The sequence below is a fragment of the Daphnia carinata genome, chromosome 6 (assembly GCF_022539665.2).
Source record: "Daphnia carinata strain CSIRO-1 chromosome 6, CSIRO_AGI_Dcar_HiC_V3, whole genome shotgun sequence".
Taxonomy (NCBI): domain Eukaryota; kingdom Metazoa; phylum Arthropoda; class Branchiopoda; order Diplostraca; family Daphniidae; genus Daphnia; species Daphnia carinata.
The window spans coordinates 1,626,645-1,654,483 of record NC_081336.1 but is presented as its reverse complement, the minus strand read 5'-3'; the positions used below and the strand labels follow the sequence as shown (position 1 = coordinate 1,654,483).

The 27,839-nt window shown below is 41.3% G+C and overlaps 4 protein-coding genes and 1 long non-coding RNA gene across 6 annotated transcripts; 2 read left to right on the top strand and 3 right to left on the bottom strand.

Moving 5' to 3' along the window:
• Positions 1-638: 638 nt before the first annotated feature.
• On the top strand, positions 639-23,555 carry LOC130690530 (uncharacterized). Its single transcript, XM_057513536.2, has 14 exons — positions 639-1,011; positions 1,183-1,323; positions 1,391-1,466; positions 1,969-2,069; positions 2,156-2,531; positions 2,622-2,697; positions 2,793-2,856; positions 3,392-3,451; positions 20,069-20,233; positions 20,999-21,127; positions 21,300-21,414; positions 22,811-23,073; positions 23,143-23,279; positions 23,341-23,555. The coding sequence occupies exons 1-14, from the start codon at positions 739-741 to the stop codon at positions 23,480-23,482; spliced, it is 2,118 nt and encodes a 705-aa protein (XP_057369519.1). The 5' UTR covers positions 639-738; the 3' UTR covers positions 23,483-23,555.
• On the bottom strand, positions 3,605-6,930 carry LOC130690529 (uncharacterized). Its single transcript, XM_057513535.2, has one exon. The coding sequence runs from the start codon at positions 6,835-6,837 to the stop codon at positions 4,645-4,647; it is 2,193 nt and encodes a 730-aa protein (XP_057369518.1). The 5' UTR covers positions 6,838-6,930; the 3' UTR covers positions 3,605-4,644.
• LOC130690588 (uncharacterized) lies at positions 21,249-22,721 on the bottom strand. Its single transcript, XM_057513615.2, has 5 exons — positions 22,524-22,721; positions 22,372-22,438; positions 22,138-22,313; positions 21,757-22,073; positions 21,249-21,691 (listed from the first exon to the last, which is right to left on the bottom strand). Exons 1-5 carry the CDS (start codon positions 22,561-22,563, stop codon positions 21,605-21,607), a joined length of 687 nt encoding a protein of 228 aa, XP_057369598.1. The 5' UTR covers positions 22,564-22,721; the 3' UTR covers positions 21,249-21,604.
• A 693-nt stretch (positions 23,556-24,248) lies between the features above and the next one.
• On the top strand, positions 24,249-25,629 carry LOC130690614 (uncharacterized). 2 transcript variants are annotated; one of them, XR_009001042.1, is made up of 6 exons: positions 24,249-24,312; positions 24,469-24,604; positions 24,764-24,813; positions 24,987-25,091; positions 25,262-25,373; positions 25,539-25,629. It is a non-coding gene; the product is annotated as an uncharacterized LOC130690614 (long non-coding RNA). The 2 variants fall into 2 exon arrangements; XR_009001043.1 differs by having other exon boundaries at positions 24,870-25,091.
• A 351-nt stretch (positions 25,630-25,980) lies between these two features.
• Positions 25,981-27,587, bottom strand: LOC130689494 (beta-1,3-galactosyltransferase 5-like). The gene is made up of 4 exons (XM_057512441.1): positions 27,410-27,587; positions 26,573-27,332; positions 26,274-26,487; positions 25,981-26,203 (listed from the first exon to the last, which is right to left on the bottom strand). The coding sequence occupies exons 1-4, from the start codon at positions 27,515-27,517 to the stop codon at positions 25,981-25,983; spliced, it is 1,305 nt and encodes a 434-aa protein (XP_057368424.1). The 5' UTR covers positions 27,518-27,587.
• Positions 27,588-27,839: the final 252 nt, after the last annotated feature.

The window sequence follows — 27,839 nt, the reverse complement described above, 5'->3', positions numbered from 1 at the left end:
AAATAAGATTGGCATGATTAACGGTTTCGCTGTCATACGAGATATACTAGATTTCCAGAGTCATCTGTACAACTTGATATGCTGCATGCACGCGAAACGCGCCACGTGTATTGATTTGGACACACGGAAGGTTAGACAGTGTGGCACTAGGTTTAGTAAATAATACGAATTATTGTGTGTTGCTCATCAAAAGGACGTAGATGATCGATGTTGCTACATGTCACAGAGTTCGCCAACGGGTTAAAATGGGGCGAATGTCTGCTGCTCAATGACTCTTAATCTGATAACATCGTCGTGATCTCTTATCTCGTTCTTGAAGAGAAAAGTGGGGAGATATATCTAGTTGATTACCCAGTTTCTCTTTGCTCATTATTCATTAGCAGTTTACTGATGTTCTTTGCCCTTGATAATGTGGCCGTCCTCCTTTGAGGTTCTTCATGACAATGTTCTTCCCTCTTTCTACAGAGAATATGCTCTTCAATCTGCTTTGTCTTTTAAGTTTCACGATCGATGTTTTTAGAACGAAAATGTGGATCAAATTCTACACGAATTGTCAAATTGTGCATGTTGTAGGAATCCGGGCAAAAGAAGAAAAGGCTTCATCATAAGCTCATTTCATCCGCAGCATGCCTTTCAGCTGAAACAGCTGATTCTCATTCAACTGGTTTTGGCGGCTTAAACGACACGCAGATCACGTCCTGACCGCCAATTTTTTTTCCCTCCTTTTTTTCGGGCTGTATGCTGATGATTATAATGATGAATATTGCTAGAGCTTCTTGTTTTCGTCGATTGGCACGATGGGGAATAGGAAAAAGACAAGTCATTGGGCTCGACAGTCGAGCCTTTCATCGAATGAATGGTTCGATGATTGAAATTTCGGATGTAGTTACTCAAGCCATCAAAAATAATGAGCCTGTCGTGGCTTTGGAATCGACAATCATCACACATGGCATGCCTTATCCTGCTAACCTTGAAACTGCCCTCAAGGTTGAAAAGGCCATCAAGGCTAAGGTATATTTATATCGAAGTCAGCTCTTGATTAAACAGTGTCTATGCTATATTTCTTTCCAATAATCTTTGAAGTCGAGAAGCCACACTACCATGCATAATGAATGACCAACCCCAGTAGTCTAAAATTGCCTCATTAATGTGAGATGAATTCTTGTTTTCAATCCAAATCAGGGAGCTATTCCTGCCACAATTGGAATAATCAAAGGCCGTGTTCATGTGGGATTAACTGCAGATCAACTTGAGTTGTTGGCAACCATGAGAGAGCCTTGCCTCAAAACTTCCCGAAGAGACTTGCCCTACGTCCTCAGCAAGGTAAAATGAAACTTTGCAAAATTCAAATGCATCCGATTGTCTATTCGTATCTTGATCCTCTTTGCAGAAAATTAATGGAGGTACTACAGTGTCTGGAACCATGCTTGTAGCAGCTAAGGTTGGCCTTCCAATATTTGTGACAGGTACCACATACCAATTATTCTTCTATACTTAAAACATCATCCCACTCTTTCCATTATTCAAATACGTACCTGCAAAAGTTATTTCCTTCCCTTTTTAAGGAAAGCCTTGCTTTCACCGCTCACTCATATAAAGAGACCGACCGCCCTTGCTGAAAGATCGCATAGATCAACTAAACAATGCAATAACGTTAGAGAGTAGGCCTAATAACATAGCTATGGAAAAAAAAGAATTGATTGGTTTTTGTCCCCCTTCTTTTTTTGCAGTGATGACTTGGCTTCATTACTCGTTTCCAAGGCAGCATCGAAAGTAGCCCTATATGTATATGGTTACCATGAAAACGTCACGCGATAGAGGCAACTTCGGTGTCCAATAGTATTTTTCTCTCCCATCATTGATGAGTGGCTACTCGCCCGTCCTAAATTATAGATCCATCGCTGTCCCTATAGTGTAACATCTGACTTTTTTAACTAGCACGATTGTGATGACAATGTTATTTGTTAGGAGGCATAGGTGGAGTTCATCGCGGTGCTGAAGAAAGTTTCGATATTAGTGCCGATCTGACAGAACTTGGCAGAACTCCCGTCGCCGTCGTGTCCAGTGGGGTAATCAAGCGTTGGGCATTAATTATCTGGCAACTTTTTAAGAAGGATCGATTGAGCTAACTGATGCATTTCTATTTAATTACCAGGTCAAATCGATTTTGGATATTGGCAAAACGCTGGAATATTTAGAAACACAAGGGGTTTGCGTGGCGACATTAGGATCAAAGAACGACTTCCCAGCGTTCTTTACACCATCCAGCGGATTCCAGGCTCCTTATCGGTTGGAAACGACGACTGATGCTGCTCGCTTGATCCACCAGAGCTTGGCTTTCGACACTGGTAGTGGTATGCTTATCGCCGTGCCGATCCCCGAATCCAGCCAGGCTGACGGCGAAACGATCGAACGAGCCATTCGAGCCGCCCTGACCTTGGCTGATCAGCAAAATATCCGAGGAAGGGACGTGACGCCTTTTGTCCTGTCGCAAGTCAATCGGTTAACATCCGGCGCCTCTTTGACAGCCAGTAAGTTTGTTGAAAAAGAAATCGATAATTCTCGTCTTTCCAAACGATTGATCGTGTCGACGTTGGCACTTTTGTCGGGTGCAATTTCAGATATGGCGCTAATTGAGCATAACGCTGCCATTGGAGCGGCTATTGCTGTGGATCTTGCACATTTACGAGAATCATCGTGAGTTGTTCAACATTTTTTTTGTTGTCAATTTTGATTGAATTTCATTATTTTATTCTTTGTTATTTGCTAAATGCTCAATCGGAAAAAATAAGGATATCGACCGGGAAGAGTTGCTCGACGCCACCGCCGCTAAAATCAGGAGATCATTGCCCTACGGTAAATAATTCCTCACAAAATGTATTTGACTCTTCTTTCTTGTTGTTTTCATGTGAACGCCATGAAAACGAAATGAAAGAGAAAACTGAATTGTGAAGGGAAAATCCTTGGAACAAAGTCAGAGTTGTAGTAGCCGTCTTCTGTTTCTCTGTGTTCCTACAAGCTTTTGTTCTTTTGCGAGCAGCGTAGACACAATCCAATTTTGATGCGCCCCCAGCAGACCCTTTTCCTCCTCCCCTTTCTCCGTGGCATCCCACGAGCTCAATTATATTTTCTCCTGCCTAAGTCGATCTGATGCGCTCGACGCATACAACTCTGACTTTCTTTTGATATACGGGCCACTCTCAGTTTTTGAAAAGGCCCCCCCCCCCCCTGAAAGAGATCTCAAGAACTCTCCCTATTATTTTTATTGCATTGAGAGAGAGAGAGAGAGAAAAGGGAAAAAAAAAAAATCTTCTTTTTCTATTGAACTTTGACGTTTGAAATCGAAAAATGTGGAAAGCTTAAAATTGGTCTTTTTTTTTTTGATGGATAGGTCGTTATTGGAGGCTCCATCGTCGATCTGGTGGCCGCCGTCAAGGAGGACTCTATTCATGTGAGTGCCCCTTTTCGATTATTTCTTTTCTATCGAATGCGTAAGGTGGGATCAGATTTTGATCTTATTTAAATCGTTGGCGAACGATGAGACATGTGTCGCTGCGAAATTGAACGAGTCGTAGCTCGAGAAAAGACAAAAAGCGGATTATTCAAATAACCGTACATTCATATGCAATAACGATCAGTACAATATGTATAGGAGTTGATGGCAATCGTCACACAATAATTTTAATCACACATTTTTTTTTTTTAAATCAATTTTTTTAAAATTGTTTTTACAAACATTTTTCCCTCCCTGGAAGTTGTTTTCCAGCTGAACTTAGTCACGCCCCTCAGGTTATTTTTTATTTTTTTTTTTTTAAAGAAGAGCACAAAAAAAAATTCCATAACAAACGTGTCCAAAATGAATGACGTAATAATGAAGACTATTTTTTTTTTTTCAAAGAAAATTCACTGTCAATCATTTTGGACGCTTCGAAAAAGAAATGAATAGACATAAAAGGAACCATCACACAATCTCTTGCTCATCATCCGATATTTGAATATATTATATATACACACACACACACATCAATGCGATGTGTATATATAAAATAAATATCGATTGACGACAGATAATTGACAAATTAAATAAGGAACAAAATCGAAAAAGAACTGTTGTGTACACACCCACACACACACACACTCTCACTCGCTGATAGTATTATATAGACGAGGATCTTTGCCGTATTGAAATGCTGATAGAGTAAGGAGAATAGGGAAAGAGAAGAGATTTGTGGATGTGGTTTCGGATCACTTGTGTCTGGAGAAAATAGGAGAGAAAGTCAATATTGGCAACGCCAATCGCTTCTTCTTTTTTTTTTATGCTCTTTTTTTTTACTACCAAAAAAAAAAAAAAATCTGTTACCGGCAGGAAAATCTTTCAGGCGAATTGAATTCAAGATTTTTTGCTCCCCCACTTTTCTTTCACTGGGCACACACACACACAAAGAATGGCTGCCATTTTTTCTTTTCGAAACTCCGTGATCAGATTATCGGGTTGTTTCCTCTTGTTGTTGACTTTCGTGCCCGTCCCCGGGCGAATCTTTTTTTTTTTTTTTTTCTTTTTAACGTCGCCCGTGACGACGACGTTTGACAAAAAGATCATGGAAGAAAAAGGATTTTTTTTTTTTAAAGAGTCTTTTATTCTTTTCAAATCTGAGTCTGCTTGATTTCTCTCAGTTCGTGATATTCATTGTTGTTGCCGTTGGGCCGGCCCGGCCAGCCGTTTTCGTGTTGTAGCTGTTGCTGCAGTGGCTGTACCCAGTTGCTGGTACAGCCGGACTGCTGTTGAATTGTTGTTTGCGCTATTGTTGTCGTCTGATCGGAAGGATCCCATTCTTTGTGGATGAGACGACGCTGAGGCAGCCCGGTACTGTTGCAGCTGGACGGCAATAGGGCGCAGTGGCTGCCCGAGTCTGAATCGGCGCCGTTGTCGTTGTTTTGCGGCAATTGATGCAGCGTTCGATGTTGTTGCTGCTGTTGTTGCTGCTGCTGCTGCAAGTGATGAATAGGCGTGTCGGGCGGACTGAAGAGGTCATTGTCTGTCTCATTGTCGCCCTCTTCTTCGTCCTCGTCCTCTTCGCCTTGTTGTTGTAGTTGCTGCTGCGGTTGTTGTTGTTGGACAAACGGATTGATGAGGTGGTACTCTGCCGATGAGAAACTGGACTGGCGGCGCGGACGGGGTATCCTCAGGGCGCACAGGCCAGTCGTGGATGTTGTTGTTGTCGTCCCACCGCCGGAAGGCACTTCTCCGTTGGGCAAGTGAGTCGACTCTCTGTTTGCTTGTCCGGCCGACGTGTTGTTGATGAAGTTGTCGTGCAAATCAGTGGCCACTTCGGTGGCCACCAGCGCCGGGGGAGGAACGGGAGCGCCAGTTCCCCTGGCCATGACGGCCCTGATTCCGCTCATTTCGCAGTGGGTGAAGGGCATGTTGTTGGCGGGTCCGGCCGCGCCGGCGACGCCGCCGGCCGCCGACGAGTTCATCAGCGCCTGTTCGCTCTGCAGGATCTTGATTTTGGCCACCATTTCGCGCAGCTCGTAGCGCAAGATGGCCAGGAAGCAGAGCTTGACGAAGGCCAGCACACAATAGCCCAGCACGAACAGAGTGTCGCCCGTCATGTGCAGCCACGACGAGACGTACTCGCCGCACCCCGATTCGTGCACGTCGCTCACGTCGCCCACGCTGGGCCACACCCCGCCGCACTCGACCGACGGCCCTCCATCCCCGTCCGTTCCGTCCTCGTCGTCTTCGTCCTCCTCGTCGTCCGCCTCTTTCTCTTCGCTGGGCACAAGCCGATGCCTCTGCTGCTTGGCGTGCTGTTGTTGGTTTCGATGCTGCTGGCCGTCCTTTTTGTGGCCGACGGACGGACTCATTGCGATCGTAGGCGCCGCTGTTGGCGTTGTCGCCCGTCGCTGGATGCGCACGGATCCCTGATGCGGAATGGCGGTGACGGACCGATGATTCAAACTCATATTTCCCGCCAGTTGTTGTTGTTGCTGTTGTTGTTGTTGCAAGTGGAGTTGTTCTCTCATCATTCGCTCGTGGTAGCGTTCGTTGTAGTCTCTCAACTGCTGGCGGTGTTTGCCCGTCCCGTAGACTTCCTTGCGGCCCGGCGGCACTTCGCTGGCCATGGACATGAACCCGTTCTTCCTCAACTGGTCACTGTTGAAGCTGGCCGACTTGCAGCACGAGTCGGGCAGCGGCAAACGGCTGACGCGCTGGTCTCCGATCAGAGACGGCCTCAGCGGACGGCCGTGCGGTGTGGACGCAACTTGGACGCGATTGCTAGACAGTCCGGCCGGTTGCCAGGCTGGCCGGTCGGCCAGGTTGGCCAGCCAGTGCGAGTTGTTGAAATCGGCCGGCGATTCGACGCCACAACAACGGGCCGAGCGCTGTAAAAGGTCCCAGGCGGCGTCGAAATCGGCGTCGTTGCCGTAGTCGAGACTGAGACGGCTCTTGAGGTCGGGCACGAGGCCGGCGACGAGTCTTTGGAAACGAAAGACCCAGACGATGCCGACGAGCATGTCGCCGGCCAGGAGGACGAGCAGGAGGATCCAGTAGGAATTGAGGAGCTTTTCACTGAGCCTCAGGGCTCCGAGGCATCCGACGACGGGCAGAACGGCGCCTTGGAGGACGAGGGCGGCGTAGGCGTAGACGACGCTCGGCTGGTGAGGACTGACTGCCGATGGCGGCAGGAGCTGCCTCCTCGGGTCGGAGAGCAAAGCGGCCGCCACCGAGGCGAAGATGACCACGCCGGCCATCAGCACCAGATTGGACGCGTAGATCCACAGCCGGTAGTAGCGCATGGCCTGCAAGGCTAGCCGCACCTGGGCCGACACCATTGATGATGGATGGAATGGTTCCGTCTCCAGGGCTCCCCCTCCCCCCGCCCAGCAACGGCTAGCAGCTGCGCCGGCACCACCGGAACGGCGGTGGGGCCACGATTTTTTTTTTTTTTTTTTTTTTTTTTTTTTTTTTTTTGTTTTTTTTTTTTTTTTTTTTTTTTTTTTTTTTTTTTTTTTTTTTTTTTTTTTTTTTTTTTTTTTTGTTTTTTTTTTAATTTCGCGCCTGTTTTTTGAAAAGAAAAACAAGAAAGAACATTTTTTTTTTCTTTAATTTTTAAAAACTGCGAAAAATCGACATTTGAAAAATTGTTCTTTTGATAATGGGAGGCGGAGTGGAGGAATATCGTTGTGTGTCAAGAGGAAAAAGAGTTGCGTTTTTAATGGGGTGGCTGTCAAAAATTGTCGGCGGGACTTTTTGTGTCGTTCAGAATCTGCGTGTTTGATCGACATCAAACGTTCAAGTCCCGGAATGTCGTGACTTTTTTTTATTTATTTATTTTCATTTGTCGGCATCATCAGTCAACCCGGCTGACACATCCTCCTCTTCCTCCCTTTTTCACGACATTTCCTTCAATATTGCGTCATTTCCCGCTTCTTTTTTTTTTTTTTTCCTTCCTCGTCTCTCCCCCCTCTTTTTTTTTTTCGTCCTCTCGAGATAGTCCCGACAGCTGACGTGACCCGACATTCGCAGTTTCCACATGTTTCTATTTTTCCCTCATTTTTTTTCCAACATTTATTCTGCACAAAAAAAAATATATATAGAATGGAAGCTTCGTTTCGTGTGTTTTGTTTCGCGCCTATCGTCTCGCAAAAAAAAAAAAAAAAGGAACAAATTCCGCACGGGGTCGATATACTTTCTAGATGGAATCCTCCAACGTACTCGAATAACCCGCAATTCAATTGGCGAATCGTTCCTCATTTGATTGTGTCCAGTTTCGCTGACAGCGTTAACCGATCGATAACTTTGCCATCTATTTCAACGCCGTCCTACAGCGCCACCCTTTCTGCCATTTGTTTTAAAAGACGTTTAAGAAATGGAACTATTTTTACCTGTTGTTTCAATCGAATGCGGCTGTTTGTTTTTTTTAATGATTAAATGTTTTGTTTGTTTTGTTTTGGCGGAAGGAAAAATGTGTGTTTGTGGATATCAGTTGAAAATGGCGGCAATGGCGGAGCAGCCGCAAGGATCACTCAGTCCGCGATGATGTTGAGGGCGGCATCGGTCCGGCCCCACGTCGATAGAACAAGCCGACGTTGTGTTAGGATGAGCCATTTCTTTCCCTTCAATCGTCCGGCTTATTTTTTTTATATTTTTTGTCCAGCACATAAAGACACACACACACACACACACACACAAAAAAAAACGAATAATCATCATCTTATAAGTTTACGTGTATGAAAAAAGACAGGGGGGGGGGGGCATTTCTTTGTTTTGTTTTGATGAACTGGGGAAAAAACACGAGGGTTTAGCTGTACCCTTGGTCACGTACGAGTTAAGAGAAAACCTTGTTCTTACGACCACACAAAACGGTAGGGAGGGGCTCATTTTTGCTGGGCACTTTTATAGCTGCAACGTCAAACTGGAGAAAATGAGCTCATTGATAGACGCTTTTCTTGACTACACTAACTTGTAATATTTGGTCGTAACCGTAGCAAAAGAATACGGCATTCTTATGTATGTGGAAAAAACAAACAAAATGGAGGTCACACGAGCCATTAAATGACGTCATGGCGGTTGAGTGTCAACTGTCGTTTGTTTTCTTTTCTTTTTTTTTTTTTTTTTTGTTCTTACCAACTTTCATTTTCGTCCTGGCTAATGGCCGTGTGCATGGCCGGCTCTTGTCATCTGTCTGTCATCTCTGTACCCAGGAACGGCAAAAAGCTATTTTTAATGTTATTACACTCAACTCAAAGTTTTGCTCGTGTGTCAGTTGTGTAATGCATCCACCTGCTTAAAGGGGAGGAGGAAGCCTGGACATTTCCCCTGGACAAAGTTTCTCGTTTCACACCCCCTCCCCGTCCGTCTCCATTTTTTTTTTTGTTTGTTTTTTTTTTCATAATGAAAAACAAAAAAAAAGCTGGGCTTTTTATTTTTGGAAGAGGGTCTCACAGTCACGTCCTGTAACTGTAGAAAGTGCAGCCACTCAGCCGCTTTTATCGATCCACTTTGCGTCCCTCATTGGCGTCCCTACGTCAAACAATTTTCGTGTCTTCCCTCTTATGGCTTCGCCTTGTGCTTGGACGTCTAGTTTTAACTAACCGTGCGCTTATGTTGTAATCGACGTTTGAAACTTATGTTCATTTTTTTATATCGCGTTTTTCGAACTGGCGAATCAATAGGACGAAGCCTCGAAAGGCAAACGAACGGAAAGAATATGCGAGAAATGTCTTTTTTTTTTTTTTTTTTTTTATCTGTCGGCTTGCAGACTTTTCTCGCTGTCCAGGCCTCTTGTTTTTCTTTGTTTTTGTGTGTGTGTGTGTGTGTGTGTGTGTTCCACAGTCAGCCGGTGACTGGACGCGCCGTGATGGATCTACAATACCGCCCCGACTCGGGTGTGTTTTTGTGTGTATCGCGTGTCTGCGGTTGGTTGATGACTACTTAATGGGACGGAAAGCTTTTGTTTTTTTTTGTTTTGTTTTTTTCGTTTATTGCTGTCGACTAACAGCTGATGCAATGCGAGATGTAAACGTGAAAACAAATTGAATTTTTTTTTTTTGTTGTTGTTTTGTTTTTATTTGCCATGACTGCAAAGCGAAATTCAATTGATGCGTCACGTTTGACAGATGTTGGCAATGTTTTTTTCTTGTTTTTTTTCTCTTCATTTTGATATCGTTTGTTGTGACGTCATTGGACGCCATCTTTGATTTCGATTCGGTATTGGTTTCGTGACAAATTGCCCTGACTTTGATTGATTTGTTTATATTGTCACGTAGCGAGCCTTTTTTTTTGAAGACTTCGAATTTCATTTCGAATCGTTTCATGGAACTTTATTAGCGGATTTACCTTCACCCTTTTTTTAAAAGGAAGATCCCGAACGCTCTTGACATGAAAAAAAAAAAAAAAAAATGTGTTCCAAAACACGTTCTCCTTGTTTTGCCTATTGCTTATCCAAAAAACTCTTTCACGCGCTTTTAAGTAGCCGACACACACACTCGAAATGATGATGTTGATTACAGTTTAACAACGAACATCTTCCGTGTTATAGTGTTTAGTAATAAACAAGTTGGGGGGGGAGGGGAGTGAGATAGCAAGAGATATGCGAAAATGTTTTTTTTTCCCCTTGTTTTTAGTAAATGAACTGGAACAAGAGAGAGAGAGAGAGGATGTGGCTCCATTATTGCTAGCGAGTCGGGTACTAAAAAAAAAAAAAAAAGGAAATACTGTCGCGTTTAATATACTAGTTCCAGCCTACATGGTCGTCAAAATGAATCCAATCGGCACACCAACGCCCCGTGTCATGGGCGTGGTCTTTTTATAAAAAAAAAATTTCTATTTCGAAACTAATCCGTGTGAATGAATAGCGATCGATAGAATCGTCTTCGAAGTTCTCCGTCTTCAACTTCTTGTTTCTTTTCTCGCGAAGGTTGTCCGGCTTTAACGAACCGTAGCCCGGACAGTTTGAAACTTGAAAAGATAAACCCCTTTTTTCTTTTAAATTTTAAGTTTCATTGACTCAATTGTGAATGTCAAAAAAGACCGTCGGACCCTGTTTTCTTCAATCGATGGAACGCACCAGTTCCCCTTTATTTTGATTTTCTTTGCTTCTTCCATACATTTTTTTTTTTCGTGTCACGCTGCGCTGCGTGTTTGCCACGGCCAAACATCGAAGAAAAGTTCCGGTGGGGAGGATTAGCTTTACTGGACAAGTGAGGCCTTCAGTGACGTCAATCACGCTTTTATTTTTTTTCTTCTTCTTCTCGTGTTATCTGCCTTCTTTCCTTTCCTACTCATTAAACTAGCGGAGGAATAGTTTTCGCTCTCCGCTTGGAATGAGAAGGCGGTAAAGCATTGCTCTGTGTGTGTGCCCAGGGGGATGAAGGCCAGTGCAACTGCATGAGAAATGAACGAGTTATCACGCTCTGATTCCACTACAGCCACAACCGAAAATTTAAAAAAAAAAAAAAAAAAAAAAAAAGGAGCTTTAGCCCAATAGGAAGACGGATGATTGGGCCATTACATCAATAAAATAAAAATAACTTATGTCATTTTCATTCCCCCCCCCCCCCTTTTTTTTTTTTTCTATTATCGATTTTGATATCGGAGAAATGGACCCCGCCAGCAAGTTTGGCTCTCCTTCTTCGCCTTTGGTCTTTAAATCAAAGCTGATGATTCTCGTGTGCCCGTTGGCAGTCCTATCTTATCGATCCCATTATTTCGCCACTGTTGTAAATTAACCCCGCTGGAACGTCATCTGCCTTTTTTTTTTTTTTTCCGAGGATCCGCAACTCATTCAGTTTTAACTTTGAATGTTTTTCTTTCCTATTTGACGTCTTGAGTTGTTTTAGCGAAGCGAAGAACGTCGTATTAATTACTGCAAGTCTCAGAAACGGAAGAAACACGACCAAAAGTGGGCGGAGCTCTCAATGTTAATCAGTTCTTTTCCTTTTTAAGAGGAAAAAAAAAAAGATAAAATATGGACGGCAATAAATTTCGGGAGAACAGGGGGGGGGGGAACTCTGAAAAAAAAAAGTAGTTTTTACATGGATGCGTCGAGTTAGAAACGATTTTAATGAATCCTCAAACGCCAAGGTGCAAGATGGCGAGAGAAACTTTGCATTTTTTCCTTTTTCCTATAACGCGTGACATTTGATAAAAATCGATATTTTTCATCAAGTGTGATGGCGTCATTCTGACGAGCTGAGAATATGGGAAGCCAGCTTATTAGCGAAAAGCGGAACGCACGTTAGAGGTTGATGCCGCAGGCTAAAAAATCATTTCAAAATCCCTCCCGTTTCAAAAAAAAAAAAAAAAAAAACACGTTCCGTGACACGTAAACGGTGTACAACATACATTTTTTTTTTTTGGGGGGGGGAGGGGTTTCTTTCGAATAAAAATGAAGTGCTACAAGGATTTTGGTGAGAAGGGGGGGGGGAATCAACAACAATATCCATATTATTAGTTTTTCCAGTCCGGACGAGAAAAATGTCAAGATTTTAAAAGGCTTGCTGCTCTTTCGTTTGATTATTCTGAACAACAAGGAAGGGAAGGAGTGGGGGGGGGGAGGCGACAGGGAGAAATGGCTGTGATATCAGCGTCGATGAAGAATGTGGAACACGAGAATGTTATATTACCCCCTCATCCCCCCCCCCCCCCCCAAAAGAAGAAGAGAGATTGATCCCATTCTATTCGTACAGACAAAAACCGATTTTCATGGTAATTTGCAGATATGATTTTTCACGACACGCAGCCACTTTTAATCAAAAATATAAAAAAGATTCTCATTCATTTTTCGGTTGGGAGAATTGGGCCCGGTTTTTTCAAACGCACAAAAGGCAATTCAAAATTCGGCCATTCAGCGAAAAACTCTCTTTATTTCTTCTTTTGAACGATCCATAATTTGAATGGCGAGCTTTAATCAAACAAAAAAAAAAGAAAAAAGAAACCCATCAAAAGCAATGGTGGCCTCGAAATAATAATAATAAAGCTGCCCTTTTGTTTGGACCCAACGTCACACCCCGTCGAATGCGATAATGCGTTTGATTTGTAGAAGCTGTTCTTTTGTTAATTGGAAAAAGGAAAAGAGGAAGGCCTGACGAAACGATGATACACGCCCCTATTCCCCTATTTAGAAAGCTTCAAACTCTTTTAATTCATTTGGCTGGCAGAAGAAAAATTGGAGGAGAGTCCTGTCCCATGTTTTTGATTGCCTTGATTGAACGAATGGAGATTAAGACTGATGAACTCACGGGGAATTGATCGATGGCTCACCACCTGGTTTGCTCATCGTTTGAAACATAAAAGAGCGGCAAAATTTGAAACTTTTTGGCTCAACGCGATTGGCTGCGCGAAAATGGACGTTGTTTTTCTTTTTTTGAAAGGGACACGTGAGACAAAAAAAAAAAAATATATATATATGTATAAAAGACAAAACAACAAATGGATCAATGAGAGAAAAGAGTCGATCGTTGTGGGGATTGGTCGGGAGTGGATGCTACGTGCTGCGCGTGACTTGTTCATCCATCAACGCAAAAAGAAAAAAGAAGAAAACATTCCAAGTGCTGGCTAAAGAAAAGATCGTGCCAACTTTCCCGAATGCGCAGTCTGTTTTTTGTTTTTGTTTTTTTTCGCCCTCCCCACACTTTTGCAATTTACCGGAAACTCGAAAAAAAAAAAAAATAATAATAAAATAAAATAAGATAATTTGACGTGAGGTTATTCTTTGGGGGATTCCCTGCCAAATATTTAAGTTAGCTTACTCGTATTAAATGTCCCGGCCGATATCCGCTGTGCCATTTGTCGTCGTTCCTTTTGATTCCACGTCGTGATTTTTTTTTTTTTTTTTTAACTAGTTTTCCCTTTTTTTTTTCTTTTTTTTTTGAATTGAATCAGATTCGATTTCCATTGATAGAAATTAGAGACGTGTGGGGCGAAAGCAAAATTCGATTTGTGAATCCAATCTGAAAGCTGTTTTTGTTGGTGTTGTTGTCATGTAGGAAAAGTTTCGAGTTTGCTCTCGTGTATGTTTGCATTTTACAATCCCCCCCCCCCCACACACACACACACAAAAAAGAAAAAAAAAAAAAAAAAAAAAAGAAAAGTTTTTATTCTGATGGGAACAGCAGAGACGGTTGATCGATCAACCAAGTAACCTCCAGGGTGCGCCAGTTATGGGCGTGGCCTTACACAATTGTACACAGTAGCTACTACATACGATCCTTGATGATTTTCTTTTTATTTTTTTTTATTTCGTTGAGTCCCGACGTCAAACGGTGGCAAATCGAAAAAGAAAAAAAAAAAAGAAATGAAAAAATATGTTGGAAAAGATGAGGCACGAGCGACAAAAGAAAGGGGCGACACACTAATTAATTAGCTTTTCAGCCGTTGGGCATGTCGGTAATCTTAAGGAAGGAACTGTCTGACATTTCTATTCTTTTTTTTTTTTTTTTTTTTTTTTTTTTTGGCTTGGTTGGTGCTCTTCGTCGTCGTGGTGATGTTGAGGCCCTTCTTCGACTGACGCAATATGCGATAGCAAGACATTCCGCACCGAGTCTCGTTGAGGACGCCAACCTCTACGAGTTTCATTAAACCGTGTCGAATGTTGTTGGGCGACATTTTTTTTTTTTTTTTCTTGAATTTTGCCGGGCCAATCCCTGCGACACTCGCACGTAGTTGTCCTCCTTTTTTTTTTGTATATACATATATATATATATATTTTTTTTCGTTGTCGGAATAGATTTATAGCGCCCTCAGGATAATGAATCACTTTGCCTCCTTGCGTGTCTACGTGTAAACGAAGACAACAATTGACTCGTCTCACTTTTCTCCGGCGCTCTCATCAACTCGCCTTCTCTTTTTTTTTTTTTATTCGAAAATGCCTTTCGCATTGTTTTCTCGTCTCTTTCGGGGAGGGGCCGGCCCGAAAGCGTTTCATCGACCAGCAAGCCACTCGTCTCAATAGATAACAAATAACAAAGAGTGCCGTAGCACACACACACACACACACACACACACACACAGTTAGTCCTATATAGTTGCCTCGCTACGTACCGTTGCTCCCTGTTTAGACCGATGGCGGGCAGGGACCTCTCCAGGATAATGTCAAGGAGCCACTCGGCTGATTGAGTCTACGTCCTTCTTCGTTTCTCTTCTCCTTTTCCTCGTTTTTATTTTTTATTTATTTATTTTATTTTATTTTATTTTTTTTTGAAGAACAACGCGCGCCAAGCTCTGCCCGTATCCAAAATCATTTATATCTCTTTGCAAGTGTTGTCAGCGAAACACTTTATTTCGCTATTCGTTAAAAAAAGAAAAAAAAAAGAAAAAACAACACAAAGCGATTTGCGAGGGAAAATGTTTTAATTTTAAAAATTGATCGTAGTTGTGTATCGTTATTTCTATTAGGGATATGCATTGCGAACGAGTAATGGCAGGTCGAATACTACTGAAATTTACTTCAAAATTCGTCTGCTACGTTTTGGGTGGTGGGGATAAACGTCGATGAGACGATGGCCTTATAGAGCTGACTATATATAGGAATTTGACAGCGCCGCACAACACAAGACAAGACAAGACAAGACAAAAAAAAAAAATGCGTTTTTCTTAGTGCCATTCTATAATTGGATGGCGGAGCGAGAAAGAGCAGCTGCCCCAACGCATTTTATTCTGAAAAGAAGAATGAATAAGAAGAGGCAACGCATTTTGAACAGCGCCTCTTTCGAAAAAACAAGTTTCGTCTTTCTTATTTCTTATTTTTGCTGTCGTTGCGACAACGCGTGTGCGAATAGAAAAGAAAGATTCGACATGCCTTTGCAAGAGTAGGAAGAAAAAGCATCAACAGCTGCGCATCAACCTAATTGAATCACGAATGGACTATTTTGTACACATTGATTTGCATAATAGCAGCGGACTTTTCCAGAAATCCCTAAGATGGTCGTTACGTATTCGCCTTAAAAACACGCCCCGCATACTCGGAGTGTCATTAACAAGAATAATGTTGACAACCATTTTTTTTTTTTTTTTGCACAACGTATTTGAAATAGTTCAAATAAAAAAAGATGGAGAGAGAGAGGGGGGGAATTGATTGCATCACAGGACGTAGGGGCTTTTTTTTATTTATTTTTTTTTTTATTTATACATGGACGATAGGATTGATGGGAAACGATCCATCAATCAGTCAATAAGCCTATTAGCCTATGTTGTTATTAAGAGTGTAGGTGCCTACGCCGATAGGGGCCAGTCCCAAATTCAATATGAAACAACGTTTCGTTATTGTTGTTTTCTCTCTGTGTGTGTGTGTGTGTGTGTGTCAATTTTTAATTATTCGCTGACGGCACACACTGCGCCACAGTATATATATATATATATATATACAAATATATGTGTAGCATACGTGAATAATTGCCGAGTGACGTCAGACAATGGCTGATCAATAGTTCTTGTGTGTGTGTGTAGTGCTCCTCCTTCTCTTTTCCTCCCATTCCCGAGTTGTTTGCCCTCTGAGTTCTCTCTCTCTCTCTCTCTCTCCGTGCTCTACACACTCAGTTCGGTTCGTCTTAATACCTTTCTTGTGTGTGTGTGTGCGCTTGCCTACTCATCCTCTCTTTTTTTTTTTTTTGCCCGTCGTGATCAGCGTGTGTGTGTAGCACAGCACTCCGCATAATCCCTCGCTTTTTTTTTATTTTGAATTTGATTTTTATTTTTCGTTTACGTGGATTGAGAGAGAGAGAGAGAGAGAGAGAGTGGCTAAAGAGAAAGAAAGGTTTTGCTCTCGGACATGCCCACACGCGTCCCGCACGAATCACGAGATGTTTTGCGAGCAGACATTTTTTTTTTTTTTTTTTTTTTTTTTAACAAGACGAATCGTAATGAAACGCGTTTCTCTGACGGACGTTTAAGCAGTTGCGTTTCAAATTGAATGGCCTAATGATGACACGCTTTGTTGAGAGGGAGACGATACAGCGAATGAATGAATTATTTTTTCTTGTTTTGTTTTTACCTGATGATGAAAAGATGGACGTGATGAGAGCGAAACGACAAGAACAAACAGGTGAACCGTAAAACGAGTGGAGAGTTTTAAAACGTACGCGAAATCACTTGAAGGAAGATGTCGATAACGAAGCACTTGTCAGTCAAGTTGTCAAACACAATCACGCACACACACAAAGACGCACATAAAACAAACAGATTTTTGTTTTTAAAAAAAAAAAAAAATCGGAATCACTCAATTCAAAAAATAATAAATAAAAAAGGGGGAAAGATGGAGAGAAAGAGAGAGAAAAAAAAAAAAAAAAGAGAGAGAGAGAAAAAAGTTTAAATTCTTCTTTCCCCGATGGAAGAAAGCGAGAGGGTCTGATCCGTCGTGGCCAGCCTCAGACTGAAGACTGAATCCGCACGGTTGGCTATATCCAGCTCTTGTATACGTTCACCTTACAACCCGCCAGTGTAACAAGCCCCACACACTCCCATATGAGCGCAAAAGGAGAGCTTCTCTCTCTACATCAGCCCGTTTGTTGTGTCGGAAAAAAAACAAAAAACACAAGAAATGCTTTGTGCGTTTCGGTGGGAGGAGAGAGAGAGAGAGACGGGCACCGAGTTCACTTATTGCTTCCCCCCTTTTTTTTTTTTTTTTTTTTTTTTTTTGTTAGTACCCCAGGACAACGAGCCCTCACTACTAAGGTCTCAGCTGATCTCCTGCCAAGGAAACAGTGGGCCCATTGCTAACGTTCCGTGTTGTGTATATACATACATGGCCAGCTTTTTTTTTTTTTTTCCCCCCCCCCCCCCCCCCTTCTTTTTACTTTCTTAGAAAGAAACTCGGTGCGTTTCGTAGTTGTACAATCCCAGACAGAAAAATTGATGTTTGCGCAGGCCTAGTAAAAACGCCATGTATTCCAGCTCGGCTTTGTGCATTGTCGATGGTGTGTGTGTGTGTGTGTGTGTGTGGAGGGGGGGAGGTATATACCCGTTTGTTATTATCATTTTTTTTTTTTTTTTTCTTCTTTCTATTGCCCGTCAGCTTGCATGTCATTTGCAACGTGCATAACAAAACAAAGAGGAAAAAAAAAAATAATAACAAAAATGGCTCCTCCTTTCTCTCCATTGGGACGTGCCCGCTCCCGCAAAATCTTAGCGGCGTTTGAAGTAGTTTGAAGTTGTTTGGGTTTTTTTTTTTTTTTCAAGTTCTACTTTTTTTTTTTTTTTTTTTTTTTTTGCACACAAATTCTCGCATTTTCACGACCATCAACAAAAAAAAAAAAAGCTGCGCGTGTAAAAAGGACTCGAGTCTTTTTTCTTTTTTCTTGGATAACAAAAAGATGCGGCTAACTATGAAGAGATAACCAACTTTTTACGTTAATTATCTTCTTCCCTCTTTCTTTTTTAAAGATTTACTTTGTACAGGAGTCGTGCGCCCAACGATGTCTCGGCGTTTAATTAAAGCAACTTTTGCTACATGATTGCAATCTGTGATGAAATAGCTCTAAAAAGCAATAAGCGTTCCATTGTTTTTTGTGTCTGGAAGGCCTTGGAAATATCAGCCGGAGGCACCCCGTTCTGACACGCCCACTGCACTCAGGGTCTATGGTAGATGCGTAATACTTGCAGTTAGTATCCATATCCGATGGTTATGTACAATCTAGTGAGCCGTTGGTGGCCAAATGGATCGTTTGCCATCCGATTGGCCGCGCTCTCGGCATTTGAATTTCTAAATCCTATTGACTTATTTTCTTCCTTCCATCTTCGTAATGACGGCTTCCTAACTATCAGAGAGTCTCTCCGCCTAATTTATTTTATTTTATTTTTTAGCTCTTCATTATGTGTGTGTGTGTGTGTGTGTGTGTCTGTGTGCAGATGCATATTCATTATCATACTGTGTCGGATGCGCTGAAGCTAAGAACATTTTGCGCGTACGATAATTAGACGTGCAAAAGATGGAAAGGGCGGGGTGGGGGGAGGGGCGCGCTCTTTGCCAATGAAGCCAAACTGAATTTTCCTTGCGAAAATTGCACGTGATGTACATCCAGTCCCGAAATCAATTACCTTGGCGTGGGTCGTCTTCTATAGTTGTAAAACACAACCCACCCCCTTGATTTTTTTGATTTTTTTTTATTGTTCCATCTACTTTTCGCGCGTGTGTGTGTGTTTGTTTTTACTCTTGCGAAGCTCTAAATGAAGCGGAAAGAGAAAGTGCTGTCGTCCTTGGCGTCGAGACGCGTCCTCCCCATCGTCGACTTGTCTTTTGGATCGATCCCGGCGGATATCCGCCACTCTTGTGTCTGTTGAAGGGACGAATGGGCGACCAACAACTTTTGATAGGTGCGGATAGAACAGGCGAGAAAAAAAGAAAAAAGAAAAAGAAGGAAAGATAATGGGACATTTTTCCGCATCTCATCGAATGATGACAGTCGGCACAGTAAGAGGGTCAAGTGCGTGGCCAGCATCTTCTGATGCAACTGGCCTTTAATGTCCCGCGCGTGTTTACACCGTTAGCAGGTCGTTTTTTTTTTTTTGTTTTTTGACGCAAGTTATTCATAGGGAGGCCAATGCGAAAGAGGTTGGGCTGTTACAACTCAGCGAGTTAGTTGTTTTTAACGATGACTCGAAAACTGAAACGAGACTTGTTTAGACACACTGTCCGTGTACAACAACCCCTCTTGGCTTTTTGACTATAAATAGGGCCCGGAATGCGCTAACAACTCGGTTGATTCCCCTACCCCTTCCCATGTGTTTTGTAAATTGTTTTCTTCTTCTGGGGTTATAACGAAATTCTACATCAAAGGAGAAGATATACAAAAAAGATCCTTTGACTTGTTTTTTTTTTTTTTTTTTTGTTTTTTTTTTTGCGGGGTCTTGAAGGAAGGACTCATCGATCCTGGAGGATAGGCGAAGAACAAAAAAAAATAGTAGGGGTCGTGTAATGGCAAGGATGGGCTTTGGTTGAAATGCTCAGGCCGCGTACGAGTACACACAGTAGCCAGCAGGTTTTATTATTTTTCTTTAAACAACGTCTCAAACTGTCTCAAAGTATTTATAGTCGGTTATAGATCAACCGTGAAAGAAAAAGAAAGAAGGCAAAAACGTAAACCCAAACACTGGGGAGGGGAAAAAAAAAAGTGTGAAGCAAAGACCACAATACACACACACACACACAATAAATAATCATTAAATGTGTGTGTGTGTGTGTCTAGTAGTAGAACGGTCTGCGTGTTGTGTGTATTATAACAATAAGCTGGTCCCCCAGCCCTTTTGAAGATTTTTGATTTATGCTTTTCTGTATTTTCTCTTGTTGTGCGCAATACGAAAAGACATCCGTCTTGGTGTCTGTTAGATCTGCTGTGTTTCGGTCTCGACTAACCCGACCCGAAACTTAGAAGCTTGTAACGATCTTTCTCTTTTTATTTTGTTAACTTTATTTCGCTGTCTTCTGGCCTTTTTGTGTGTGTGTGTGTGTGTGTGTGTATGTGTGTGAGGGGGATGTTTTTATATTTTTATTTTCACTCTTTTTTTTTTTTCCTCCTTTTTCATGGGAACGATGCCGCGCCGGAAACACACATGTCTAAACACACATAGATGGATGCGAGTACCCACCGCGGAAGTATCAGTCGTTCGTATGGCGGCGTCGGCAGAAATTTGGCAGACGGGCTGAGTCGACTAGGCAAAAGGCCGCCGCTTTTCGTATCGGTCGTCGGAGACGATGAATCCGGACGCGATCTCATCCGACACAACCCTTTGATGGTAAACCCCACTTTCATCCACATCAGTTTCATTCCTCGTTAAATTTATTTTTATTTTTATGCTAGTGATAGAGAGAACAGTTGGGGCTAGAACTCAAATTGAAAATTACATTTTAATTGTTTAGTTAAAGGGGGGCTACCTTAGGTCAAAGCCGTCACTGTTGTGTCCCGTCCCTTTTTGTGTTTAGAAGAGGCTTCATGCTATGCCTATCGTGCTACTTTAGCAACGGAGCTCTATTAGATTACGCAATAGGGCCCAAAGTGCGTGTGTTTCGCATCCGCGCTACTTAGCAACGAAGACTAGTAAGGTTGGGGGGAGGGGGCAGAAAAAAGCAAATGGAAGCAGCTCCTGAAGAGAGAGGACTAGCGATGGGGGGGGTTCGTTATGGGGGTCTGTGCAACTATCGTTCTCGTGATATCCGCTAATTGGGCGGGTGGGTGGGACAAACTAGTAGCACACACACACACATCAGAAGGCTTATAGGAAAAGGGAGAACTATTATGTGTAGGGGAGGGTGAGGAGGAGGAGTGAGGCTCGATGATGCGAACCTGGCAGATGTTGTAGACTTGTGCCACCACATCCAGATCGATTTCCGTCAAGCCATCCATCCATAAACTATAATGAACAAGAATGTATAGCTGAAGCTTACTGAATTTCCGAGCATAGCTCTTCTGTTTCTATTCTACCTTGTCCTCGTTGTTAAGATCGTTTTTCTTTTGTAGCCTGTAGTGTAATCAAACACTAGTTTTTTTTGTAATCATACAGGAGAGTCGTGGAATCTTTCGACTCGCTTCGGCATCCACAGCGTCTTACACTGTCATTCTTGATAACAAAGGGGACTGCCAATTTGGTATTGGAGACTTGAAGATTCACAACCAGCTCACCGTTGACAAGGTAAACAATACATCATGCTTCAGCCTAGGGTAGCAACTGTCTCCCCCTTTTTTTTTTTTTGTTGTTGTTGTGTGTAGGGAACACACTGCCCTGAATGAAAGTGACGGCACACACAACAGAATTATTTAAAAGATCCAATCTATTTTCGTCAACTTGCAATAAAAAAAAAAAGGTGAGGCAGTACGAGGAGGACATAGCCAAGTGTCGTTTGCTCATTATGGACGGAAACATCGAATTAACGACCATGGAGTACATCCTTGACCTCTGCCGCTCTACCAGAGTTCCAGGTAAGACCCCAAACAAGTTTCTGGCAAAACTACTTTACATTAAAAAAAAAAAAAGAGAAACATTATAGCTCACTCAACGATTTAAATTTAAGCAATGGACGGAGATGAGATTGTGGAACGAAATGATGGATAAAGAGATTCACAGTTGCAACTGTTGTAGCCCAAATATTTGAGGGTGAGGCACATATTTTCAGATGTAAATCTGGCTGCCGTGTGATTGCATCTGAACAACTAGATTGCTGTTGGCTTTTTTGCGTTCCACTGTCCTCTTGGCGTCCTATTTAGAATAGTTTGCTTGGTTTAAAATTATTTCGTGGTGAATTGCATGGAGAGCGAACTTACGAAGTAGAAACTTGCTGTGGCAGCCATTCCGATGAACATGGCGATTACGGCAAACGCGTACGACCAAGAGAGGTAGTTGAAATTTGGGTAGAGCATCCAGTCGCGTCTCCAACATTGTCCGCCAAAGACAGCCACAGACAGGAAGAGGCAAAAGGATTTCAAACCATTCATGAGTGCACAAGCAGACAGGATCTGCCACTGGTATCGGAATGTGAAGTTGAGCGGCCAACGCACAAGAAGCATTGTTGAGGCAATGTGGGCAGAGCAGGAAAATATCAAGGCCAGCGTCATAAAAGCCTGCACTGCCATCAGCCAACCTTTGCAGACCAAATGGAAGAGTTGTGAAGTAGCCGCCAAAGGAAAGTGTGACTCAAAATTTACCTGGTAGCAGCCATTCCCAGATCACAAAATATGTCTTGCTAAACACATAGTGGCAACCGTCAAATAGGTCATCAAACTGGTAATTTGGGTAACGGAATCTGCTGAAGCAAAACTCCCATAGACCCATATTTTTGAATGGGCTGTAAGTATCTTGCCACGACACAAGCCAGTGTGGACTGTACACAAAGGGTAAATTGGTATATGAATATTTGACAGAGAATTGGCTGGGATTACCTGGCAAATGACATAACCAACAGCATAAGTGATATAAAAGACAGAATAGATCCCAACATCAGTAAACCTGTTAACGAAATAATTTCATTCACGTCATGTTGACAGTTACACGCGCAAATCCACTTGTCGTATTTGTGATGCACAATTGTTACCTGATGTTTTGGGAGCCTTCTGTCCATCAAGTCCTGCCATATTGGTTTACAAAACGAAAGCTTTTTTTTATATTTATATTTGGATATTTACTGTGCGTAACCAAACAAGCTTCAAGATTTGCAACATAAACAGACGCCGTTTAAAATTCTCTACCTCTTCTCCTTGATCTTGACAAGTGTGCAAGGTGTGGCGCGATAGTCGATTGTTAACTATCGATAGTTAGTTTACATGTTCTTTTCTTTCAAAGATGAATCTTTCAACTCTTTTTTTAAATCTTTCCTTATAGTTTGGTACGAGCCGACTGATGTAAAAAAAGCTGCTAAACCCTTTACTATCGATGGATGTCGATCAGCAATTGCTTATACGTCGCCCAATTTATCCGAATTAAAGAAGATTGTCGATACCGTCCAGCCAGGATTGTCCTCTAAAAATGATTTGAATCTTAACCAAACCATCGAGGAAATTCAAGACCCTCTTACCAAATTATGCATACCGTTGCTGGATACCGCACAATGCATAATGATTACTTTAGGAAAACTAGGAATGATGGTAATTGAACCATTACGAAACAACTCCTGAATTTTAAACCATTCATTTTCATTTGCCTTCGTTTGGTAGATTGTTCGCCGTGGAGCAAAAACAGATAGATTACCGGTGGCTCCGTGGCAGCACCATCCAAACGAAGAAATCACTGCCACCTACTATCCAGCGCCTGCAGTGGACCACATAGTCAGCGTATCCGGAGCAGGAGATTGGTATTCGACTAAAATAAATGGCAGATTAACTTGAGGTTTACACCATTTATTTCCACTTTAGTTTGGCTGCTGGATTTATAACTGGAATAATCAATGGCTGGGAACAAGACAAATGTGCGGCGTTTGGGCTCCAAGCAGCTGCCTGCTCACTCCGACATTCCCCCGCTGTCCCTGCAGCACTTTCAAATTTGCAATTATGTTGAGCATGCTATTTTTGCAGCAAGAGATTTTGTTTACAATAAATCAGGAGGGAGTTACTCCTCCACTATAATGGGATGCCGTTCGTCAAGGACTTCTGAGTCTGCATTAATCTTGAAACCATTCATCTTACCGAAAGCAGCAATTCCTAGCAGACGGAAATTGCTCTGCAGTCGAGCACCTCAATCATCCTGAGCTTGTGTACGACAGAATCAGTAGAGGTGCATTAGGTTTCTAATTTAGACTAGGGTTAGTATGAACATCAAATGAAGTGAAACCCTCAAAACGGGTTGCATGACAAATCGTAAAAATAAAATTTTATTGGCTAACTCGTTGAACAGTATTTCAGTTGAACAGAAGTACAGTTATAAAATGATTTGAACTGAAATAACCCATAGATTAGCAGTCAAACGTATGAGGAACTCAGAATACAAAAATAATGCATGATTTTGTTGCGTTTACTTTAAAAAAATTAAGAAATCATATTTTTAAGTAAGCCGGGAAATTACCAAGTTGAATTAACACGACTTCAATCTGATTGACTCGTTGAATCTAATGCAACATGCCAAAAAGCAACTACCGTGAAAATCCGTTGGCCAATGTTTAAGGTCGTTCAAAAATAGCAAAAAATCATTTTACGAATTTGTTAGTCATTTAAATTACGAATTTTACTGTAGTTTATCTTAATAATAAAATAGGTATTTCGAGCTCTTAAAGTTCAATTTGGCAGTGTTGTGCGATCGAAAGGCAGCCGAAGTTTACTTGTGGTTGGTAGTTGGTTTTTTCAAATCATTCGAAGTCGTAGCTCTACGAAGCATGGAACGAAATGTTGCCTGTAAGTAAGATTTAATATTTAATAATCGTTAAATATCTTTGAAATCATAGTTATGTATCATTCTTCTAATCAATTTCGATGTTAGTTAAGTCGAATTAAGTATTTTTATTGAAGAGATTTTTGGTTTATTACATCTTTGATGGTCGTTTAATATAGTTGCTGTTCGACAAGAAATATGTGGTGTGATTTTCTTCGACACCCTTAGAAGTCTGCGTCGATTTTTGATTGAACTGGCGAAGAAATTTACTATTTAAAATTTTCTTGAAACCACTCATGGATTCCCGTACAAACCGTAAGTTTGGTTATCTTGTCATTACCTCTGACATTCATGAGGAAAACTAAACTCAATGACAATTTTCTGATATTGAACTCTCTCACTGATCACAGTTGAAATGTGCTGGTGTTTTAAAATCCAGAGAAGTATTAATGTTTTTTATTGTATTGTTTGTAGGTAAGGCTACTTCGCTCACGCTGACCTGGATAAGGTTGACTCACTTAAAGGTGGGGTATTTTATCTTAAATTTATGATATTTTTAGTATATGATGAATACTTCTAGCTCTTAACCCAGCTCGATGAGGATGCTATGAAATCAAATTCCCATGCTGAGAAATCCTTGTGACACATATTTGTCCTTCCTATGTTCAATTTAATGGAATTATACTCTGGTAAACAGGTCTGTTTGTATGCCAGAAGCCATGGTTACAGGATTTGGCAAAACACCTTGTAAAGCAACTGGTATCCTTGTGGTTCTAAAATTTTTCTTTCACAAGATGTTTGGGTGAGTTCATTTAATTATGTTGCAAGATTGTTAATGATCGTGATGAACTCTTCTCACTAAACCTAGCTCGATGATTAGCTTATGATATAAATTTTTTGTGCTGATGTCAGTCTTGTGGAAATATTATCCAATATTGTTTATGAGCTACTTAACATTGTTTTCATTTATAGGATGCTGTGATGGAGGGATGAAGGCATCAGATGCATTCCTTACAAGGCAGTTACCTTTGTTTAAGGTCTTCGATGTAGTTGATTTGGGAGACGGGGTTTGTCGTGTGTTGAGGTGAGTGAAATTTGTTTCGAATTGTTGGGTTGGATTGTAAAATGATGAACCACAACAGATAGGGACATATGAATCATAAGGATTTGAACATCTGTTACTGAATGACTTCTAAATTGTAATACTGATGTTTTGTGTACTAGGACTAAATTAGTTTTATAATGGCAGGTTTTTGCTGCACAATTTGGAAAAAAAAAACCTACCAGGCATCCCGTGGCGACTATTTATTGTTTGCTGCAATACAATTTCCCGAGCTTGATATTCTTGTGTAATTGTCATTATTGGCTGTGTTCAGTTATTATTCATGAATTGTCGTGGTTTGGTGAAGTTCAACGTTATTAAGCTAATTCAGTAATTATTTACTACTTTGGTGAGTTTTATAATGCACAAATGCAGTTGAATGGCTGTTTGGTGGTTAACATTCAAATTGAAAATATTTTCTTGAACTCAGGAAAAAGGTTACTGACGAGATACATTTTTACCAGCACTTAACTTCAAATAACGTACTATAACTTAAGCAAAATATTTGTTTTACTGACAGTTGTACTTGAACTTGGTTATAATAAGTTTTAAGATTAATTTTGAAAATACAAGTTAAATGTAAAATGTTTTATCGATTCTTTGGTAAAATATCAAAATAAAACTTGGCAGGTTCGCTTGCTATTGTTCCACGTCCATTAGAATCATTTCTAACGCATTGGGTATGATTGTAATAGTAGTCGTCAGTAGTCACGTGAGAGATGTTCATATGATCGATGGATTTTGTCAGCCATGCAATATGGCGACGTATATCGCATGAGTCGAGCACAGCAGGTAAACGTTCCCCAAATACTCTAATTTCGTATTAATTAGAAAACAATTTTTTTAAATGAATGTAAATTATTGCTCGTTGCTTCATCTTACGTTGTTGAGTTGGAAGAAAAATTGATATTGACGTCAGCTTTCTCTGCACAGATGCCGGTCCAGTAGAGATCCTCTAATGATATCATGGGGGTCGTTTGACAAGCAGCTAACAAAGGAAGAATTGCAGTTCCATGCAGTAAATAAGCTGGTCCACCAAAATAGCTGGGATAAGTGTTCCATGGCCATTCTTGGTAAGTGACTTTCCATTTTCCATCTATTTAGAAATAGGATTTTTGTCTGTCACTAAAATTGTTAGATTCACTAGTTTTGGTGCCATTTTTTGTTGTTAAACGTACTACCTCTGTCAGGCGTAAAGGGGACACTAGCAACCCCAAAAATACTGTGATTGAATTGACGATACGATTGAATGAATAGAGCTAGATTATGTACGTTTACGTAAACATCGTCATCGACTTTAAGAACGAAGTCCACATTGGCACAGTTTTTGTACAACCAGTTAAGAAAAGCAGCCATTTTCATCGATAGATTTTCGTAAAAATCAGGTATTTCTACTTGAATGATGTCACCGTAAGTTTTACTCTCTTCTTGGATTTGGTTTTGTATCAAAGTATCGTTTGACATCCCCACTAAAAAACCAGAACGAGCCATTCCCAGCAGACCATCTTCGTTAGCAGCTTGTAAATGTTTTTTCCATGTTTGTCGAATCATATTTCGCTTGACAAAATTGCCAGGTGCCGAAACCGTAGCTATGAAAACACTTTGATTCACATCTTGGCAGGGATCAATGCTAAGTGGATATCGAAAAGAAAGGACGTCGTTCAACACTGTCCCTAATTCAGGTTTGAGAGGTTTCACGATGTTGGTTAATGGTAACAATCCATCACGGGCCACTATATATTGGGTATAGTTTTCCACACCAGGATACGGAGTATTATGCAGCGATGCAGCCATGTAATTAAAAAAGTCACGCTTAATAGTCACATTTAATTGTCGTACACTAACATTCTCCTCTGAAGTTTGTTTTGATTGTAGCGACGTGTCCAATGCTTCTTCAAGTGGTTTATTTTCACAACGAATTGTTTTCGGCAGACGTCCAATCTGGGTTAGATAATTTGGTCAGTTTGTCTTAGCAGGAAGTTTGCCAATATTTACTCAACCATCTAAAATTTGTTTACCTGTTGGGAAGAGATGTCGGCCTGTTGGATAAAGTAAATCATGTAAATAACAAAAGCTGCTGTTGCCAACAACAATACTGCCTTTCCGAAAGGAAATTTGGTATCCATTAACTTAAAATAAGTTTTTTTTCACATTGAAATTTTTGTTTTTTCTTGAACAAGATGCATCAAGTGACCACCTGTGTCCGGCTTTGTTTGGAAACTGAGCCGCTTGATAGTAGGGAGAAAGTATACTGAACATTCTAGAAGTAAAACCGGTTTTATTTGAGCAACCTTGTGCAAAGAAAACGATTTATTTTTGCACTTTCAGTCTATCCTCGGGAAATTGATTCCTTTCTTTCCATTAGAAACGATTTTAACTAATTGATTTAGATTTTTTTAAATTTCTGACAAGTCCTTTCCTACAACGAGAGAAAGTTAATCGACTAAA

Coding starts and splice junctions, on each gene's coding strand:
- LOC130690530 (XM_057513536.2), top strand. CDS start 739: ATGCTGATGATTATAATGATGAATATTGCTAGAGCTTCTTGTTTTCGT. Junction 2,532..2,621: donor CGGCGCCTCTTTGACAGCCA/GTAAGTTTGTTG, acceptor GTGCAATTTCAG/ATATGGCGCTAATTGAGCAT. Junction 21,128..21,299: donor ACCAGCTCACCGTTGACAAG/GTAAACAATACA, acceptor AAAAAAAAAAAG/GTGAGGCAGTACGAGGAGGA.
- LOC130690529 (XM_057513535.2), bottom strand. CDS start 6,837: ATGGTGTCGGCCCAGGTGCGGCTAGCCTTGCAGGCCATGCGCTACTAC.
- LOC130690588 (XM_057513615.2), bottom strand. CDS start 22,563: ATGGCAGGACTTGATGGACAGAAGGCTCCCAAAACATCAG. Junction 22,439..22,523: donor GAAGGCTCCCAAAACATCAG/GTAACAATTGTG, acceptor TTTCGTTAACAG/GTTTACTGATGTTGGGATCT. Junction 21,692..21,756: donor CCACAGCAAGTTTCTACTTC/GTAAGTTCGCTC, acceptor TATTCTAAATAG/GACGCCAAGAGGACAGTGGA.
- LOC130689494 (XM_057512441.1), bottom strand. CDS start 27,517: ATGGATACCAAATTTCCTTTCGGAAAGGCAGTATTGTTGTTGGCAACA. Junction 27,333..27,409: donor CCGACATCTCTTCCCAACAG/GTAAACAAATTT, acceptor TATCTAACCCAG/ATTGGACGTCTGCCGAAAAC. Junction 26,488..26,572: donor CCCCTTTACGCCTGACAGAG/GTAGTACGTTTA, acceptor ATTTCTAAATAG/ATGGAAAATGGAAAGTCACT.